Genomic DNA, 20,165 nt, shown 5'->3' with positions numbered 1-20,165 from the left:
CATACACAGTTGTGAGTTCTTGAAAATGTGGTGCACAAATATTTCATGCCAAAAATCTGTTAAGTAATTAAGAATGAATCCAACGAAATAATGCGGGCAACGTTTTGTCCCTCTCTAGTCCATCACTTGATGGTCTACGACGTGAGCCGCATCGGAAACAGATCTTGGCGGTAGTAGCAAATATTCAATAGAAGTATATATAATAAGAATATAAGTCATATCTGAGGTTACATTGGAATTATCTCTCAACAAAACTCTTCTTGGCAGATGTGGCATGTTAACACTAATAAAGGTGGATAAAGGTGAGCTTTAATACAGAGATACCCAGGTGCTCAGGCGCTAAGTATTTACAAGTATATCTCACTGATTGCGATTTAACTACCAGCAAATTTAATCGTCCAACATGAGTACTTTATTGCAAGACCCTACCAGCCAGCCCACTGATCATGATACCACCAGTCGGGCTGGCCGCGTCCATGGTCACATATGCCCACTCTCTTCCTGTCTAAGAAAAGGGCTGACGCCGATTGGATTAAATTTAAGGATTTACTTCGAAAATGCAATCGGATGACTACGTGATCATAGTATTTAAACCTGTGTTATACAAACAAGAGACCAGAATAGTCTAGGCATTCAGTTGGGCAACATATTGTAGATTTGAAGATGGATTTTCGGTTGCTTTTAGTTGTCACTTTGTTGGTTTTGTGCGTGAACATTTTAACGTCAGGTAAAGTAATTCTTTTTTCGATTTTTTCCGATTTTATTTAAAATTGTTCAAGTATTTAAAAAATGAGAAAATACATTGACGATACGTATTTTATTTCATTTTCAATTTGTAATGAAACATTAGTTTCGTTTGCCCCCAAGACGAAATAAACAGTATTAATTATGTTTGTAGTTTCAAGAATAAACGATTGCTGTTGTCAATTCATTGAATGAATATGCTTTTGGAGTTAACTTGATATTACTTTTAGTGATTTTTGTGACACAGCTGAATGACGTTAACATATCAGCCAAAGTATCCACAATTTCTTTTATGTACCATATTTTTGTCTGGTCGCGTAGCAACGTCCGAAGTTGAGGATATTCTGAGCACGGTGGATTCACAGAGGGCGACACTACGATGGCTTCAGCACAAAGAGAATGGACAGAAAAGACGTTATTTGGACATTACGGTACTTATTCACTTGCATCAACAACATATGTTTCAATGTTACTAGTGAGTGAGTGAGTGAGTGAGTTGGGTTTGGGTCTCAGACGTTTACCACTTCGGTGAAACCCGCGAGCACGGTTATGGTGCTGACAAACCTGGAAACATAATCGGGGCGAACCGGGAAAATGTCACTTAGTTTTATTAAATGAATGCATAGTGAGTATTTCCTCTTTCTGGATATAATTAAAATAATAATTGTTGATATACTTGTACATGAGACTTCATGACAGATGTTGATATACGAATGATTCATAAATGAAAGTGCGAATAGATAGCTGTTCCCTTGTGGCAGTTTCCAGAGTGAAAAGTTGGGAAAACAAACTGAAGCATTACACGTCATTATTAATAGTAGTTCTTCTTTAAAATGTTATTATTAATCTCATAAAATAAAACAATGACAATTACGGAATAGCAGGAATACATTGTATATTGTAGTCATATAATTATGATTATGTTTCCAGTATTCTGTTAATTTGCACAAATCTGAAATGTTTACCTTAGAAAACATTTCCTATGAAAATACAAAACATTGATTCTTCGTTTATGTATACACTGTGCGTCTCTAACTGTCGCTAACGTTCCATTTTATGCCATAGGCGCTTGTGACGCGACGCGCTGTTGACTAAAACACACGTAAAGGCATGTTAGCTGTGAAACTCGAAGTACAAACACGAGTTGATTTTTGTGCACGACACGCCGACCACAATTGTGCTTTGACAGACGGTTGTATATCTAATAGCCTCCCTGTGTTTTACTTCAACGTTTCTTTAGTGACTAAACACCTGAAAGTCACCCTCCAAACCATATCATGACTGAAGGGAACTGCATACAATTATTATGCGTTAATGGGTACATAGATTTTGATTTTTTTATTATTTATGTAAAGATTAAAATAAAAAATGCAACAAAGAGTGTTTGGGTGATCCTGGCAGATTGTTTAGGCTCGATATCAGCCCAGGACCCTTGTCCCCTAAACACGCAGCCCAGACAGGGAATGGGACTTCTTCCAGGAAGAGAACCCACCGAGAACTTTTCGGAGAATGTGAAGACTCCCCAACACTGCAGCCTTCTGCATTACCCAGACCAGTGTCAGCCAACAGATTGGGAGGTACCAAACCTAAGTCACCGAGAACAATGGGGAGTTGGACAACTTGGTACTTGGGATGCAAGCGCAATATTTGGATAGCGCGAGGACCGCATATTTGCCCATGTGTTTCATGAATCTTGGCACTTGGCAATCACACTTGTGTCAAAAGGGACAGAAAATTCAATGATATAAATGTTTTCATTGGATTTATCAAAGAGGACAGGGTCAGGTTTGTTGGCCTAGATAGGCCTGAGGCTGTATACGGGCCTATTCCAAAGAAATTTGTAATTATCATTTTCCATGACGCCCTCTTCATATTCTGGGTCGTACCATGGATGGACTTCTGTGTCAAAACCACAAGCAGGGAGAAGACGGTAATAAAAGGAGCGAGCCACTCCTTCATGTTGCTTAAGATACTGTGTTTAAGCCAAATCTGGGCATCCACCGACAATGTGGTGGACAGTCTCCTTAAATTCATTGCATAATCTACATGTCATATTTACATCTTGATGTCATTTACGGTTTTGAGAGGGAAGTGACTGGTCCTGTGCACCAAACAGAAAGCCTTCTGTGTCATTTTTCAGACCAGCCGACTTCATCCAAGCGAAGGACTCTGCAGGATTGCTGTCCTTCTCAACACACTGAATATAAACTCGAGGCAGTGGTCGTTCTGATAGCCTCTCCTTGAAACACTGTGTCTGGGCCGATTTGATATGGCACTTCTCTTGGTTGACTCTCATTTCGTTACCGTCCAGCAGTGCAGAACCATCAACAAAATCAACTTTGACATTGAGATTATGTCCCACATCCTTGGCCCGTTTAAGAAACCGTGGAATGCCTTGTTTTCATCATGAGTCTGGACATGCTCCACAAGAGGATCATCAGACAAATAAATGTGTGCTAAAGTGCACAATACAATTCTGTTATGTAGTGCCCCCACGTTAATCAAACTTTTCCTAAGTCTACATTTGTATTCTGCCCGAAGTTTGTCTTTGATATGGGCATTCTGGAGTTTGTCTCTAACCTGTATCCCTAAGTACGTATAAGCCTGACCTTCCATGAGATGGTCAATATCAGTATTTTTAAAAATTATTATTATTACCAACAACGGAACACTAGTTGTTCTTTCAGAGCGTACTAGATATATGCTTTAATGAGCTGAACACTATTTCATGATATGTTTGATATATACCTTCATAAGCTTACCTACATATGCTTCATATATACCTGTATAAGCCGATACCTGTGAAGATCTTGGCAAGCATAAGTCTTCAGCAACCCATGCTTGTCCTGAGAAGCGATTATGCTTGTCGTAAGAGGCGACTACAACGAAATCGGGTGGTAAGGCTCGATGACTGAACACACAAACAAACAAACTTCTTAAGCCGAATATGGTTTCATTTTTCAGAGCGTGCTAGATATTTATACCTTAAAAAGCTGAACGTTATCTGTTTTTTCAAAGCATTCTAGGTATATGTCTTCCTAAGCTAAACACTAATTGTCTCACACGGTACAGTTTGCTAAATATACAGAGCATGCTGGTATATGCCTTCCAAAAGCTGGAACCCTAATTGTTCTCTCAGAGAATGCTGGTATATGCCTTCAAAAGCTGGAACACTAATTGTTCTCTCAGAGCATGCTAGTATATGCCTTCAAAATCTGAACACTAATTGTTCTTTCAGAGCTGGCTGGAGATACACCTTCCAAAGTTGAATGCTTCTATAACGGCGGTACTTGTCCGCAACAGGTAAGATGACAGCGACTCGCCACAACCGACAGTGTCATATATTTCATTACATAAGAGTAAAATAGTTCGTTTGCCTCATTCTTCATTCCTTTAAAGGATGTCTTTACCGCAACCGCCAAAACAAAGGCTATATTACAATCCTGAAGTGAATTATCCAGTAAGTATGGCTGTTCGCCGCTTTTAGCAATGTATTCTAGCAAAAAGACAGCGAGGATACCAGAAATGCCACCCACAACACCCAACACCCAACACGCACCACCACCCCCCCCCCCCCCACCCCCCCACCCCCCACCCCACCCCCTGATATCAAATGGTAGGTCCCTAACGCGATTCAATTTACCTAGTGTGGTATAAACAGCGAGGATACCAGAAATGCCACCCACAACACCCAACACCAAACACCCAACACACACACACACACACACACACACACACACCTGATGCCCCCCGCCCTCTGATATCAAATGGTAGGTCCCTAACGCGATTCAATTTACCTAGTGTGGTATACAGCGTCGGTAAATTCTTAACTTATCTTACAATAAATAATATCGTAAACATAACTCACACGAAAAGCTAAAATTAAAATCAAATTCGTGGATATCAATTTCCTTATCAAAACTGGTTAACATTGTGCCGTTAGTATCTTTTGAATATGATTCAGATTAGGTGATAATTATCAGGCGCATAACTTCCACGCATTTTTATTAACAAGTGAGGCGGCTATCAGTGGCACATAAACACTATCAATGAATCTCTGTATCCAGACAGCAACGACTCTCCATACAACACCTTAATAAGTGCGGATTGTAATCCCCCCTAGGACTTTACAATACCCATACATCGTGAACTGTTTACACTCGAATGAAATCTTATTTGGGCACCTGTGTCTCCAACGACGATGTTGTATATTCTCTTCATGTTGTCATGCTGTTGTGATCTCTGAAACACTGCAAATAATCTTGTTAATACAATGTACGCAGACATACTCCAAGTTCAAACGCGAGCTGACAGTGGAGTGTTATATGTCCGCCACAAGTGAACAATATGTTCACATATGGTTGTTGTCTTCCAGTTTCAAGATCGCCTCCGTGGTCTTGTGGTAGAGCGTCTGCCCGAAGAGCGGAAGGGCGGGGTTTCAATCCCCGGCCGCTTCATACCTAAAGACGTAAAAATATGATACTTATGGTTACCCTGTCCGGCGCTCGGCATTAAGGGGATAAAACAAGGACTGCTCGTCTCGGAGTCAGCACAGTGTGTCTGAGTAGGCTATTCATGTTAAGGCATAGTACCTCAGCGGGCTAGCACAATTACATCGGCATTAGTCCGGATTAGTACAAGCACACACACACACACACACACACACACACACACACGCACGCACGCACGCACACACGCACGCGCGCGCGCATGTACGTTGCTTTATAAGCCCAATAGTCTTGAAAGCGACGTTAAACCCAATTTCACATCACCTCACCATATATATATATATATATATATATATATATATATATATATGTTTCATTTTTAGTTCCAATTATGAATATCCAAATATGTGAGCAGAATTATCTGCTATGGGGTAGTTTGGGGTACTCTACTGTAATAAATATATTTTAATATTTTAATTCAGTGTTATTTTAATAATTTAGTGTCTCATAGACCTGAAGGAAGGATATTGCATGTATTTTATGGCATCAAACTCTGCTATGCTGTGTAAAGCAATATGAGATACTTAAAGAAACTAATCACCTTCTCCTTCTGTTTCTAGCGTATATATTTTTACTTTCATTTTTTTACCATTATGCATATCAAAATAATCATAATTTGCTACTTTCAACAATAAGATCACTCATGGCATGACGATCTCGTAAATGGCTGTGTATTTCCCTACGTTCGAGCAAATTGGAACATTTGCATTGTACAATAGACACTGCTCAAGGAGAGATATTTTAATGATTATTAATCAAGCTGATTAAACTATTTAATGCTAATACAAAACTGTTGCGTGTTTTATGGTGACTGTTTCTTATCTTAGCACATGATATATTGTAGTTCATACCTAAATATCAACTGAAGTAAACGTCAACCATCCAGTGTACCGTATTCGACTTTATTCCTCTTAAAATTAAAAATAGGGGGCTCTTATTAGAATTTTGGTGAAAAAAACCCAGAGTGGAAAGATCGTAAATTTCATGGTTTATGCTGACAGCCTGAATGATACAAAAGAAAAGTCTGTGCGTATTATACACGACAAACATGTTTTTCCAGAATTGAATTGCCAGTAATTATGGGTGCATATAACACGCGAGTGTGTATTATACACGAATAAATAAGTCTTATGTACATTGATCAATCGGAAGAGGTGCCAGTTGGGATTGTTCACCAGACAATATATGGGCGCTTATTAGGGCGGGGCGCTTATTACGTCGAATATGATAAATGTGTTTTATCCACTAGATAAAAATGTAAACGTATTTATTTACAGTTTTCAATGCCTAAGTCTATCTTTGAGAACAATCGAAACAAACGCAGCTTTACATACATGAATTATATGCGACCGTTGACGGTTCCCTTGTTACAAAAGCCTGGATTCGACAAGGATGTCTGCTAACTCCTATGCTCTTTATTGTTGATGTGTAGTTTTGAGTTGTTGCTTGACGCTGATCCTTTGTAAGCAGTCGGTAATATTATGCCAATTGTAGACGACAATTTGGAATTTTGAAACCGATCTATCATTCTTTTCTAGAGTAAAAACCTTTGGCGTTAAAGTCCTTCTGGTTGCGTTTTACCATTACTTCTTGAGTGCACATTGAGCTTTTTAGCCATTCGAATATATTTTATCAGTTGTATTTGTGGTGTTGCTCTGGCTGCTGGATATATTGTGATTATAATTATTTGTATCAAAGACCTGAAAATCCCCATGACTAAAAATATTATTCTGATATAAGTGCATGGTGCATGTATTGGGATCACTAAAAGTAGACACTGACTCATTAACACGTCTGGTAATTAAACGACAGTATCAGCTGCTGTAAATATAATACTAGTATATTGTTTCAATCAACCTATAAGGTACAAAGACGTTTACTGATATTTACATGAGAAACTTTAACACATTCTAGTTTTTATATAACGCTACTCACTACCTTTGTACATCGAAAAACGTGATTGGTGTCTCATAAACAATTATATAAAAATGTAATTCATGTGATTTTAGAAACGTTATTGGCATGATTTAAGGCATTTGAACCACATGGCGAAGGTTGGGGTTGGAGATTCGGGTGGAGAGAGGAATATGTTGGTGGGGGGTCATAGTGTGGGGTGGGTGTATCTGTTTGGGGATTAGAACTTTAATCCGCACTCGTCAAATACGAAGATAAACAGTTACAATGTGAGAATTTTGATTTTTAACTCACTGGTTTATCGAACTCGTGTCTTCTGTTGTTATATGATAACTGTGTAAACAGAAATTAATTCCAAGGAAAATTTCTTTTTTTTCACACAATCCATCTACCCCTATAAGAGTAGCTTATGGTTTGATACGCTAATCCTTATAAATGGGTTTTGTGCATTACTTCTGACGACCTGTTTGACATTTTAACACACTAAGCCACTGTAATCACTTTCTTGTCAAAAGACATGACAAAGTGACTGAAGCCGCTAAAATATAAAAACAAAACAATTAACGTCATGATATTTAACCCTTTTGTCAACGCAGAGTAAAAAAACGCGGTGGAACACATTTATAGGATAGCAGTAGTACCACGAACAGAAATGATTTCAAGGATGAAAAGATAAATATAGGAAACAAAGAACTCTGGGGGGTAACGATACTTATGAAAATAAACAAGGGAACATGAAGGGAGACTTGCCAACGGGCATATTTTGTCCTAACGGCGACCAGAGACACACCAGATATTTGTTGACGTGACATACTATATGTTCTAAAGACGACGAGAGACACACCAGATATTTGTTGACGTGACATACTATATGTTCTAAAGGCGACGAGAGACACACCAGATATTTGTTGACGTGACATACTATATGTTCTAAAGGCGACCAGAGACACACCAGATATTTGTTGACGTGACATACTCTATGTCCTAACGGCGACCAGAGACACACCAGATATTTGTTGACGTGACATACTATATGTTCTAAAGGCGACCAGAGACACACCAGATATTTGTTGACGTGACATACTATATGTTCTAAAGGCGACGAGAGACACACCAGATATTTGTTGACGTGACATACTATGTGTTCTAAAGGCGACGAGAGACACATCAGACATTTGTTGACGTGACATACTATATGTTCTAAAGGCGACGAGAGACACAACAGATATTTGTTGACGTGACATACTATATGTTCTAAAGGCGACGAGCGACACAACAGATATTTGTTGATGTGATAAACTATATGTTCTAAAGGCGACGAGAGAGACACATCAAATATTTGTTGGCAGATATCTGTTAATGTGACATTTTATTGCGGTCACACAGCAAACAAATTACATATGCGAGCAGTTACGGATATCGCTTGTGGGGATGGATCTAAGATGCTTTTTGAGCTTTCAACAAATCTGATCGAATGTTGTTCTTCATTCTGATATTGTATACCCTTTGATTCCAGACCAAAGACGTACGAGTGAATAATGAACTAATTTTATATGTTTGTTTGCTCAAAGGTAAGAAATGAAAGCGAAAAACCGCTTTTCATAATCATAGGAAATATTTGTTAAAAGCAGAGTCCTCTGTACGATTTATAAATCATCAACATGTGTTATGAATCAGCATAAAATGTGATGCTAGTGTCCAAAGGGTATCCTCTTTGTTATGTTAAAATATCAGCAGATATACAAGCATACCCAAATTTGTACCTGGGGTATATTACTTCAGTAGGTAATATTGTGCATATGCCCTCGGAACTGTAATATGCGCTTGGTTCTCGGTTCCTCCGACAGTACAAAACCACCCCGCCTGAAAAAAATATTTATGGCGAAAAACAATCTGAAACATTCTGAAACTAAAGTAGCATGTGGGTTTAAAAAATTAAAATAAGTCCACCCATGTGCACTAATATAAAACGTCATTGTCTTCGAGCCAATTTTATTTAGTTATCAACCTTAGCATCTATACAATAAACAAATCTTGCGACACATTCATTTCACTATCCCCGAAGTTAGGAAATTTTCATCTGTTTCTTGCTGACAGGTAAACTTGAATCCTGTTTGTAATGTTAATTATTTTAAATAGCTTTATGATTTTAAACCTTTGAAAGTACATATATACTCAGCGTCAAAAGAAACGCGAATACCAATCATGCTGGTTAATATAGGAAGACTTACTCATATTCATGAGATATTAGATTGGTTCGATGCACAAACGAACATACTGGTATGTTGTGTGAACCGATGCTCATGAACGCATCACGTGTGACGTCATGTACCATTTGTCTCGTACAGGATTAGCTTATACAGATTTGAAATCACGTGCAGCATATTGTGAAATGAATAAAGACACTCTGTGGTAACACTTTTAATGACTGCTGGTTTTCGCATTAAGTGGTACACTTTGGAAACATCTCCTCTCAAAGTACATTCTTCTCTATATGTTTCTATGGTTCGCGTTTCTTTTGGCGCTGAGTATATATTGCTAGTATACGTATGTGTTACCAATGTAACACTATTAAACTGTTCTTGCACATGTCGTCCCGTAGAGTCAGGTAGTGCTTACAAAAAGTGCAAATATTTTCAAACTAGGCAATCGTAAAAGCCAATCCAAAGGAATTCATTCTTAACTCTCAATCCAATATCAACTGTCATATGATATCTCTTTGGGATAACTATTGTTGTTTACGAAGCAATAACACTGGCTCTAAATTGTATTGTGAGAAAGGCAATATAGATAAACACCTGATCGAAATCACTTTATCCTGTTTAAAGAAAATAGATTTGCGAGACAAGACAAGCTCTCCACATTATGGTGCATTAAATGAATGGTACATGACATTTGAATATTACACGCTTTTTCTTCTTCTTTTATTTTTTTGGTGTTTTTTTTTGGGGGGGAGGGGTTTGGGGGGGGGGGGGGGGGGGAGGGTTAGTTTTTTATTTATTCAATTATCATTAAAAAATGATTTATTCGTTGTATAGAATATTATTTCATTTGTTTACTAACTTCAGTTGCCAAACAATATATCGTCTTGTATTCACCTCAAAGTAGAGTTACCATGACACAGATCCATGACAATGGAGCATGTCACATGAACCTGTGCTGTGAAATGGAAGAGTTGAAAAAAGAACAGCTCACAAAGTCAATTGCTCACCTTTTGTCAGTGACGAAATGACTTCATGGCAAATTACAAGTGTGATGTTAAGATATATGTAGTAGCAAAGAGAAACTGTTTCATTTGAGGGTCGGCAAATCTCACAGGTGGGAAGTCACTGACACATTGTGGAGGGAATATTTATACTCCATAAATTATGTGAAAGCTGGAGAGGTTTCAGGGATAGGTCGTTCGGGTCTGTCTAAACACAAAACCTCACTAAAAACATTTCACCTCACCTTATCCACTATATCTACCTTATCCTCCATCCTGACCCCTGCGGGGCGGTCGGGTAACCTAGTGGTTAGAGCATTGGCACGCCACGCCGAAGACCCGGGTTCGATTCCCGACATGGGTACAATGTGTGAAGCCCATTTCTGGTGTCCCCCGCCGTGAAATTGCTGGAATATTGCTAAAAGCGGCGTAAAACCATACTCACTCACTCACTCCTGACCCCTGCACACACATAATTAAAAAAACAAACAAAAACATCATATAGACGCCATATCCTATATCAAAATCTATTCTCTGAAATGAACATATTTTACAGAAAAAAACACAGTTGTTAAATTATCTTTATAAAATAAAATAAAAGGAAAACTAAAAAGAGAAACTGCAGTAATCAAGACTTGCCAAATATTTTAGACTTGCATGGGCTGTTTTGGACATATTTATTCCAGGGCCTGTGACGGACTAGCCATATCCTAATGAGGGGCGGTCGGGTTGCCTAGTGGTTTAAGCGTTCGCTCGTCACGCCGGAAACCCGGGTTCGATTCCCGACATGGGTAAAATGTGTGAAGCCCATTTCTGGTGTCCCCGTCGTGATATTGCTGGAATATTGCTAAAAGCGGCGTAAAACCATACTCACCCAATCACCTTAACGAAATAAATTCTAGAACCCCTTAACACTAGTTAAAGGGGTCCTAGGGGGCGACGTTAATCTAAAAAGGGATACCAAGTTTCCATTTTCCTAATGTAAACATAAAATTGAAATAATATGATTTCACCTAAACATGCATTGATTTCAACATACGTACATCAATTCAGTCATAACAAATAAAATAATTATTTCGTTATGAATTTAAAAAACAAACCAACTTTATTTGAAATAACATTTTATAAGGATGTGTATAGTCATAGTTTATAAAGGGGAACTACTTGATAGTAAGCGCTTGTTTATTGATTATGTCTTCGCGGTGGCAAGATGTGTGTTTACTTTATACTTTTTTCCTTTGATTTATGTTGTTGAAGTGTAGTTTGTCTTGTCAAGAGACACACTGTCGTGTACCGTCAAGAATCTCAATGGGGCCTAATCTGTGTAATCCCAGAATAGTTAAGCAAGTTACATATGAACAATTTCTAAAGGAAACAAACTACTTATGCATTTTGTTTAACAAGTAAACTCCCCATTATTAAACTAATGACCTGTATATAAGATAAAGTCATCTAGCCTGACATTGCCATCCTCCCCAGGGTATAGAGTTTCATTCTATGATGATAAGGGGGACACGGGGGCCCAGTCGTCGAAGGCGCCGAAATTCGCTGTGCAGAGTTTCGTCCCTTGGACACGCAAGAAACCTATGATCGTGGGATCGAATTCCGGTTCGCCCCGATTATGTTTCTAGGTTTGTAAGCACCATACCCCCGCCATCGTAGGTTTCATCGAAGTGGTTAGCGCCGTGATGCAGCTGGAATACTGTTAAAAGCGGCATTAAACCCAACTTACTCACTCACGCTATTATGATAAATACACGATAAAATGACACATTTTACCTCAAATTCGTAGAAAGAAGAATGCCCAACCTGCACTACCTTAACAGTGGCAACGCATGGGGTTTTATTCGTCCCGCGTTAGGTTTTATACTACGAGCCGGAGGTAGGAGGCGAGTGATCCTGCTGCACCGCATTTATCTTACAGATCTGTTTTAATATGACATTGGAAAATAATTAAAAGAAATTCAAAATTGATCGAAAACAGTTATGCGATTAAGCGGAGGTAAGCTTGTGCTATGTCACGTGACTTTTATTGACTCGGAAAAAGCGTGCGGCCCTTTGATTCGAAGCGGGATGTAAGGGACTTATTCTGCCTCTCAGAAATCCACAAGCAGCCTGACTTGTTCGTGGTGGGGTATAAGGTATTTATTCTCCCGCTGAGAAAATGATTTCCCTCCAAGGGGGGATACACCGTATTTTATCATGATCACGTGGACCTTCAGATCTCATCATTCTGACATGGAGGTATGGTAATTAGTACTACCGAACATTGTAATAGTACAAGGGTTGATATCAGACACTGTAATTATACAATTGTAGCTATCAGACGCTGTCATTGTACAAATGGCGATATAAGTCGCTGTAATTGTACAATTGGTTATATAAGACACTGTAATTGTACAATTGGTTATATCAGACACTGTTATTGTACAATTGGTTATATCAGACGCTGTAATTGTACGATTGGTTATATCAAACACTGTAATTTATACAATATGTGACATCAGACTCTGTAATTATACAGTGGGTGACATCAGACACTGTAATTATACAACAGAGATAACAGGCAATGTAATTGTACAATTGGTTATATCAAACACTGTAATTATACAATATGTGCTATCAGACTCTATAATTATACGAAGGAGATATCAGACACTGTACTTATACAGTGGGTGACACCAGACACTGTAATTATACAATGGGTGACATCAGACACTGTAATTATACAGTGGGTGACATCAGACACTGTAATTATACAATGGGTGACATCAGACACTGTAATTATACAGTGGGTGACACCAGACACTGTAATTATACAGTGGGTGACATCAGACACTGTATTTATACAGTGGGTGACATCAGACACTGTAATTATACAATGGGTGACATCAGACACTGTAATTATACAGTGGGTGACACCAGACACTGTAATTATACAATGGGTGACATCAGACACTGTAATTATACAATGGGTGATATCAGACACTGTTATTGTACAATGTGTGATATTGGATATTGAGATTGTCTAATATGGGTGACACTGTTATTTTACAATTGAATTCTACAACGGGGTGACATGAGAGACTGTAATTGTTCAATCGGGTGGTCTCGGGTCAGCTTTCATTTGGGTGATATCAGACACTGCAAGCATATCTGTGTTACTCCACAATGCGGTGAAATATCACAAGATTATAATATTTATTTTCTTCAGAAATTTGATCCACCGGAAGTTCGTGACCCGGGTAGTCCACAATGGCGGCGCTACAGTCCACAAAGAGGTAATGTTGCTTAGTGTCATGCATAGCTGCAAGTATAAAGTTGATTCTCAAAAACTAAAAGGAAACACGAGGGGCCCAGTCATCTAAGAGTTGTGTCCCATAGAAACCTTTGATCGTTGGTTCGAATCCCGGTTCGCCCTGATTATGTTTCCATGTTTGTCAGCACCATACCCGTGCTCGTGGGGTTTACCAATGTGGTAAACGTCTAAGACTTGCATCACTTCAGGCTGTCCTATCCCATCAAACTGGAATAATATTCACACCCATGTTCAATCCAAGCTCACTGAAACCAGGTATTTATGAAGTGGCGGGGTAGGTGCCACTGCTCCTCCAAGTAACACAGGCTCTCGAACAATCTCTCAAAAATGCACACCTCACATTTGTACCTTTACGCATACGCTAAACGCTTTCAAAACCATCTGCTAAATGATGTCGGAACGGTTTGTCACATAAATGTCCTTCAGAATACCTTTTTAGGTTGGGCTCGATCAGAAAAGAAAATACAATACATGATTTTCTTTTTGTTTTTCCCCCGACCAACATATACATTTTAAATGAAAAATATAAGTACCCATGTGGGAAAGGAACCCGGGCCTTCTCAGTGACCAGCGAACGCTTCAACCACAAGGCTGCCCTACCACCCAGTATATCACAGAGAACACACGCAATACCAAATGGTGAATTTTTTTATCGCAATTTGTGCAAGGAATTAATCCCCGGCTTATCCACTGGCTGACATTTATCAAGGATATGACAGTAAGTTCTGTCCTACCACGACGTGGAGTAAGTCGTGGACTTAATCATAACACCGAGTCGGTAACAGATGATCGCAGGGCCTTTGAACTACTGTCACAGATAGTTTATATAACGCTACAACAGCATACACAGGGCTCATTAAGGGATTAATTTCCCCAAACAGAATGTCGGACTTGCACCTTGTACTACAACACACAGCGGGGTTCGTGCGACCGTGAAATGTTTCATAAATTACAACTTTACTTTGTATTATCTTTTATGCTTCTAACACGAGGTACATGGGATAGTTGCCCTATACCTTCAGAGGAATGCGTTCCAGTGATACATTTTATAACATATATAGAAAAGGAATAAATAATGCAATGTACGAAGACCACTTTGACCCTTGGCAAAGTGTGTACACAATAGATGTGCTCCAGGTTTGGAACAAAGAAGCTTTTTTGTCTGACACAATTCCCGGGAAACCTAATTATTTGTCATTTGTAGACAAATAGGAAGTCCCGTGAAGATTCCGGGTTATGATTGGTCTTCAGCAACCCATACTTATAGTAAGAGGCGACTAACGGGATCGGGTGGTCAGGCTTGCTGAATTGGGATGTAATCGTATCCAAGTTGCGTGGATCGATGCTCATGATGTAGTTCACTGGATTGTCTGGTCTAGACTTGATTATTTACAGACCGCTGTCATAAGCAGGAATATTGCTGAGTGCGGCGTCAAACAACAAACAAACAAACAAAACAAAACAAAAAGGAAACCTTTGATATAAGGTTATGTAACCGTTACCAAAAGAAAGCCTATCTTCAAAGTCAAAACCGCAACCTGTATACTTTATCGTACATCCACACATGGTGGATCCCTTCTAGAAAACTAGCATTGCAGTGAGTGTTTGTTTGTTCGTTGTTTAATGCCGCACTCAGCATCATTTCAACTAAATGACAGCGGCCTGTAAATAAAAAAGGTCGGAAACAGACAATCCAGTGATCGATATTGTGAGCAGCGAACCCATTATCGGGGTACAATGACACGCTGTAAACCAAGTCACCGAGCCTAACACCCGATCCATTTAGTGGCCAATGCATTGCGTGATGGTAGCAGTCAGCGATATTCCATCTATTTCACGTCGCCCAGTAGATAATCGAGTCTGGACCAGACAAACCAGTGACTGAAAGCATGAGCATTGATACACTCTGGTGTATTACGACAAGCAGTCAGCCAAGCCACAGACACTTATCACGTGATCGTGTTTGGTTCTTACAACAAGAACTGGGGAACTCTTCTGTCACGGTATTTCAACAGTGTGAACAATGACTGTTTCCTTCACCACCGTCAGTCGACATATATACATATACCTCATGTACATGTTTAACTTGCATTACTACCAGGAGGCATTTGTTTACCAGTCGTCTAAGGCGCCACAACTCGCTGTGCAGAGTTGGATCCCTTGGGCATGCCAGAAACTAATGATCATGGTTTCGTATCCCATATTTACCCTGATTCCGTTTCTAGGTTTGTCAGCACCATTCCCGTGCTCGTGGGCTTCATGAAAGTGATAAACGTCTGAGACCTACATCACTATATGTTTTACTCCTCTTTTAAGCTGACATGCCGTGAAGTAACTGTTCACAGCAGCGTTAAACCCAACTACCTCATTAAATAGCAGCCATAGAACCGACCATAATAAAGATTTCGAATGTTCTGTTTTCAGACACCTTCTGGGTGCATCTACCAGGGGGCGCTGCGCGATCTTGTGACGTCACATGTTGTCCTAACTGGGTGTAAGGCTTACAGGTGACTAACATTTACAGATGTCATAGAATCTAAATACAGGAATACAACACTCAACCTGGAGATGCACATTCAAGCTTCAAACATGACATTTCCGTAAATATATTTGCAATTCCGCCTACAGTAAACACAACCATTGAAGGAACACGGACATCACTGCGCTGTGAGGACACAGGAAAATACAACGCAATTTGTATACACGCGAAACATATCTCGTCATTTGCATGATGACACTTCGACGCACGTTATAAACTGTCGGTGTTGTAAACTGTAAGCGAGCGAACCAGTGGTCGATAGATAGCGCTCCGTGCCACTCAGGATGCTGAGACGGTTTGTTTGTTTGTTTGTTGTCACCTCCACAAAGCCATAACACATAACTACAATAACCATACCAACATGAATCAGGAAATATAAAACTCCAATTTGGGAATTTTTACTGATATTTATACATGTTTGTTTGTTTGTTGTTTAACGCCACACTCAGCAATATCCCAGCTATCTGAGGGCGGTCTGTAAATAATCGAGTCTGAACCAGACAGTCCAGTGATTGTCATCATTAACATCGATCCACGCAATTGGAATACGATGACAGGTGCGCAGACAGACCACACCACGGTGGTCAATCTGACCATCGCCGTGGTCAGTATCCATTCACTATCTATTGCCAATATTCTACTGCTCCTGTTGTCACAAGACCCTTATTTTAGTGCAATAAGCAATTCATAGTCGGGCGATGAGAAGCCTAGTAGTTAAAGTTGGTTGGTTTGTTGTTTAACGCCGCACTCAGCAATATTCCAGCTATATGACGGCGGTCTGTAAATAATCGAGTCTGGACCAGACAATCCAGTGATTGACATCATGAGCATCGATCCACGCATTTGGGATACGATGACATGCATCAACCAAGTCAGCGAGCCTGACCAATCGATTTCGTTAGTCGCCTCTTACGACAAGCATGGTCGCCTTTTACAGCAAGCATGGGTTGATGAAGACCTGTTATTCCCCGGATCTTCACGGGTCAGTAGTTAAAGCGTTGGCTCCTCTCGCCGACTGATCAGGTTCGATCCCACATGTGCACAACGTGTGAAGCCTATTTCGTGTTCAGACCTATTGATTTTGCTGGAACATTGTGAAAACTCACTCAATTCTTAGTCTTGACCTTCTCTCCCAGCAATACCCCGAGGTTAAATTCTGACCGTAAACAGATGCTTCATGAAGCAACCTAAATATTCCATGATCACGAGGCCTTATACCATTCGGTTCAAACAAACACACTTGATACTACTTTTCTAATTCAATGACACGAATGTGCCATATTATTTGAAATATGAGGTATCCATAAAGTTTTTATTAAATTTCGGCCACGGCGACTTGGTTATTCCACCCAAGGGATATATCAACTGAACAATGCTGGTACCCCAATATGTGACCATCAGATGGCCTTGTCAGCGTGCGTCTACCCTGGAATGATAAGACAGGGATCGTTATGGGATCAATCACTACAATTACCGGGTGGTTGTGGCTCAGGCTGGTCGTGTAAGTGACAATTAACTTACAAGTGTCCCGCCGTTGGTGGAATGATTTTGTACACAAATCGATAGTATCTGGATATCATCTGTCTGTTGTAGATTAAAGATGTGTACAGTTCAAAGGGATAGTCACTTAATCGGTTTATGTGTTACAGGGTGCTAGTAATATTTAATTTAGAACGTAGATCAAATGTATATAATAATTGTATGGTTTGGGTGATAAATAAGTAGGCTAATGAAAGTTTATTGCTCTCCTTAGTGTTAAAAATCTGATGTCGAGATTCGTCTGAAACCTCACTCACTCACTCACTCACTCACTCACTCACTCACTCTCACTTAATCACTCTTGTCGCCAATCATCTTGACACACATATATATATATATATATATATATATATATATATATATATATATATATATATATAATTGGTACGTTCAAATATCTCTGTAATGAGCGAGATAATATTTTTTTAGTGAAAAAATATAACTTTATGCGGCATGTGTGTGATCGTGCCCAGACCCCCTTTCTTTATTACAGGGGGCTGTCTGGTAGCCTAGTGGTTAAAGCGTTCGCTCGTCACGCCGAAGACCCGGGTTCGCTTCCCGACATGGGAACGATGTGTGAAGACCATTTCTGGTGTCCCCCGCCGTGATATTGCTGGAATATTGCTAAAAGCGGCGTAAAACCATACCCACTCACTCACCTTTGAGAAATAAATTCTAGAACCCCTTAACACTAGTTAAAGGGGTCCTAAGGGGGCGACGTTAATCTAAAAGGGGATACCAAGTTAATGCAGACTTAATACGGCAGCAGTAAGATCGCTTGTGGACAGGGGTCCTGGGTGAGACAGTGGTTGAAGCTGGAATGTATGATAACAGAATCTCTGTAGGAATATGGTGGCACACAGTGCACAGATCACAGCTGAGATTACCGTGCATACAAATCGGTCATCCAACCCCCGGTTTAGTCACATATGAACTAAGTTGCTTTACCTTACAGCGGTTACATATTTCACAAGGGGAGATCATGGCGGATTCAGCGTCGGACGAAAAAAGACAAACAGGTCTGTTTTTTCTTCTGAACTTTTGAAATTAGAGCTTATGGCTTACGTTAATGGTGCCCTGTTGATCAATACATATATGTTTGTTTCTTCTAACACGAGGCAGGCAGCTATATTCCAACTAACTTGGTGACCTGTAAATAATCGAATCTGGGCCAGTGGTCAATATTATGAGCAACGTCCTAGGAATTCGGGTCACGATGCCCCACACACGACCAAGGCACCGAGCCTCACAACCGTAACCAATTCAATCGCCTCTCAAGGAGAAGCAAGGGAGTTCTTGGGACGTATCTCAACCCTGGTCCCCATAGGTTATCGTTCTAAAGATATATGTTATTAAACATTAGATTATATCGATTATAATTAAATATTCGTTCATTGTAATTCCTGCTTTCTGATAATAACATGAATTCGTCATGTGTTATTGCATTCAATTCCAAATGAATGTAAAAAAATAAGCAAACCAATGCTATATTTGGCATTTGACTTAATGTTTCGCAAGCGAATGAAATGCACAAAGTCTGTAATATAATTTATCATCAACATTGCACGCTACTGTTATAACGTTTGCGAGACATACATTTGTCTTTGTTTTCGGTTATTAACACACGTTGTTGTCAACTTTAGGTTGATGGGTATGTCATAAGACGCGTGACGTCACAGTACAACATGGCGTCAGCTTGTGAAGTGGAACCAAGGATAAATGCAGGAAACTACACAAAGACCTATGTAAGTGTAAGAACATTTTGTACTTCAAATATATGTGGGAGGAGATCGTTATCAGGGTAGATCATAGGATCCTGGCACGTATAAGGGGCGCAACTCTCTACAGCGAATGACGCCTTAGATGACTGGGCATCCCCTGCCCCAATGTTTGTCGGGATTCTACCTTATAAAGTATATGTTTGCTTCAAGCTGTCTACCAAATAATCGATTCTCCCAGTATAGACTAGTATCTATCTGACAGTGTCTGCGATGTCGTAAATGTAACCCCAGTCACATGATCACATGATCTGTTTCTTTCCAGCACCGGGTGCGCCATACACGTAGCGCAGACGTTAAACTGTTGGAGCTGTACGTTGTGTTCGGGTTTCAGATGGTAAGTACATTATTAGCGATGGCACACAGATTACCCATAGGTATTGGTGACCATCAACTCGAGCAGTGTTGTTAACATAATTGTATTGTATTGTTTAATATGTGTTTCCTTGAAGCCTTTGTTGGTTGTGCTATTAGGGGGCACGGATGGCCCAGTCGTTTTTGGCACTGGTCACAGTTGCGTCCTTTAGGATGGCACAAACCTTTGATTCTGGGTTCGAATTCAAGATTCACCCTGATTATTTTTCTAGTTTTGTCAGCACCATAAGCCTTTTTACTTGTG

General features: G+C 39.7%; 1 protein-coding gene across 1 annotated transcript in view; it reads left to right on the top strand.

The window, feature by feature from the left end:
* Nucleotides 1–488: 488 nt before the first annotated feature.
* The window catches only part of LOC124141278 (zinc metalloproteinase-disintegrin-like EoMP06), a 46,619-nt gene continuing 26,942 nt past the window's right edge, over nt 489–20,165 (top strand). Inside the window, exons 1-8 of the mRNA XM_046509250.2 lie at nt 489–727; nt 1,066–1,175; nt 3,983–4,047; nt 13,586–13,652; nt 16,115–16,197; nt 18,724–18,787; nt 19,412–19,513; nt 19,812–19,883. Of these exons, the coding sequence (XP_046365206.2) occupies nt 664–727; nt 1,066–1,175; nt 3,983–4,047; nt 13,586–13,652; nt 16,115–16,197; nt 18,724–18,787; nt 19,412–19,513; nt 19,812–19,883 (627 nt within the window). The 5' untranslated portion in view covers nt 489–663. The remainder of the gene's footprint in view (nt 728–1,065; nt 1,176–3,982; nt 4,048–13,585; nt 13,653–16,114; nt 16,198–18,723; nt 18,788–19,411; nt 19,514–19,811; nt 19,884–20,165) is intronic.

This window comes from Haliotis rufescens, unplaced genomic scaffold (genome assembly GCF_023055435.1).
Source record: "Haliotis rufescens isolate VD_foot unplaced genomic scaffold, xgHalRufe1.0.p SCAF_12, whole genome shotgun sequence".
Lineage (NCBI taxonomy): Eukaryota > Metazoa > Mollusca > Gastropoda > Lepetellida > Haliotidae > Haliotis > Haliotis rufescens.
Note: the sequence above shows the minus strand (reverse complement) of the source record. Positions and strands in the feature narration are given on the sequence as shown.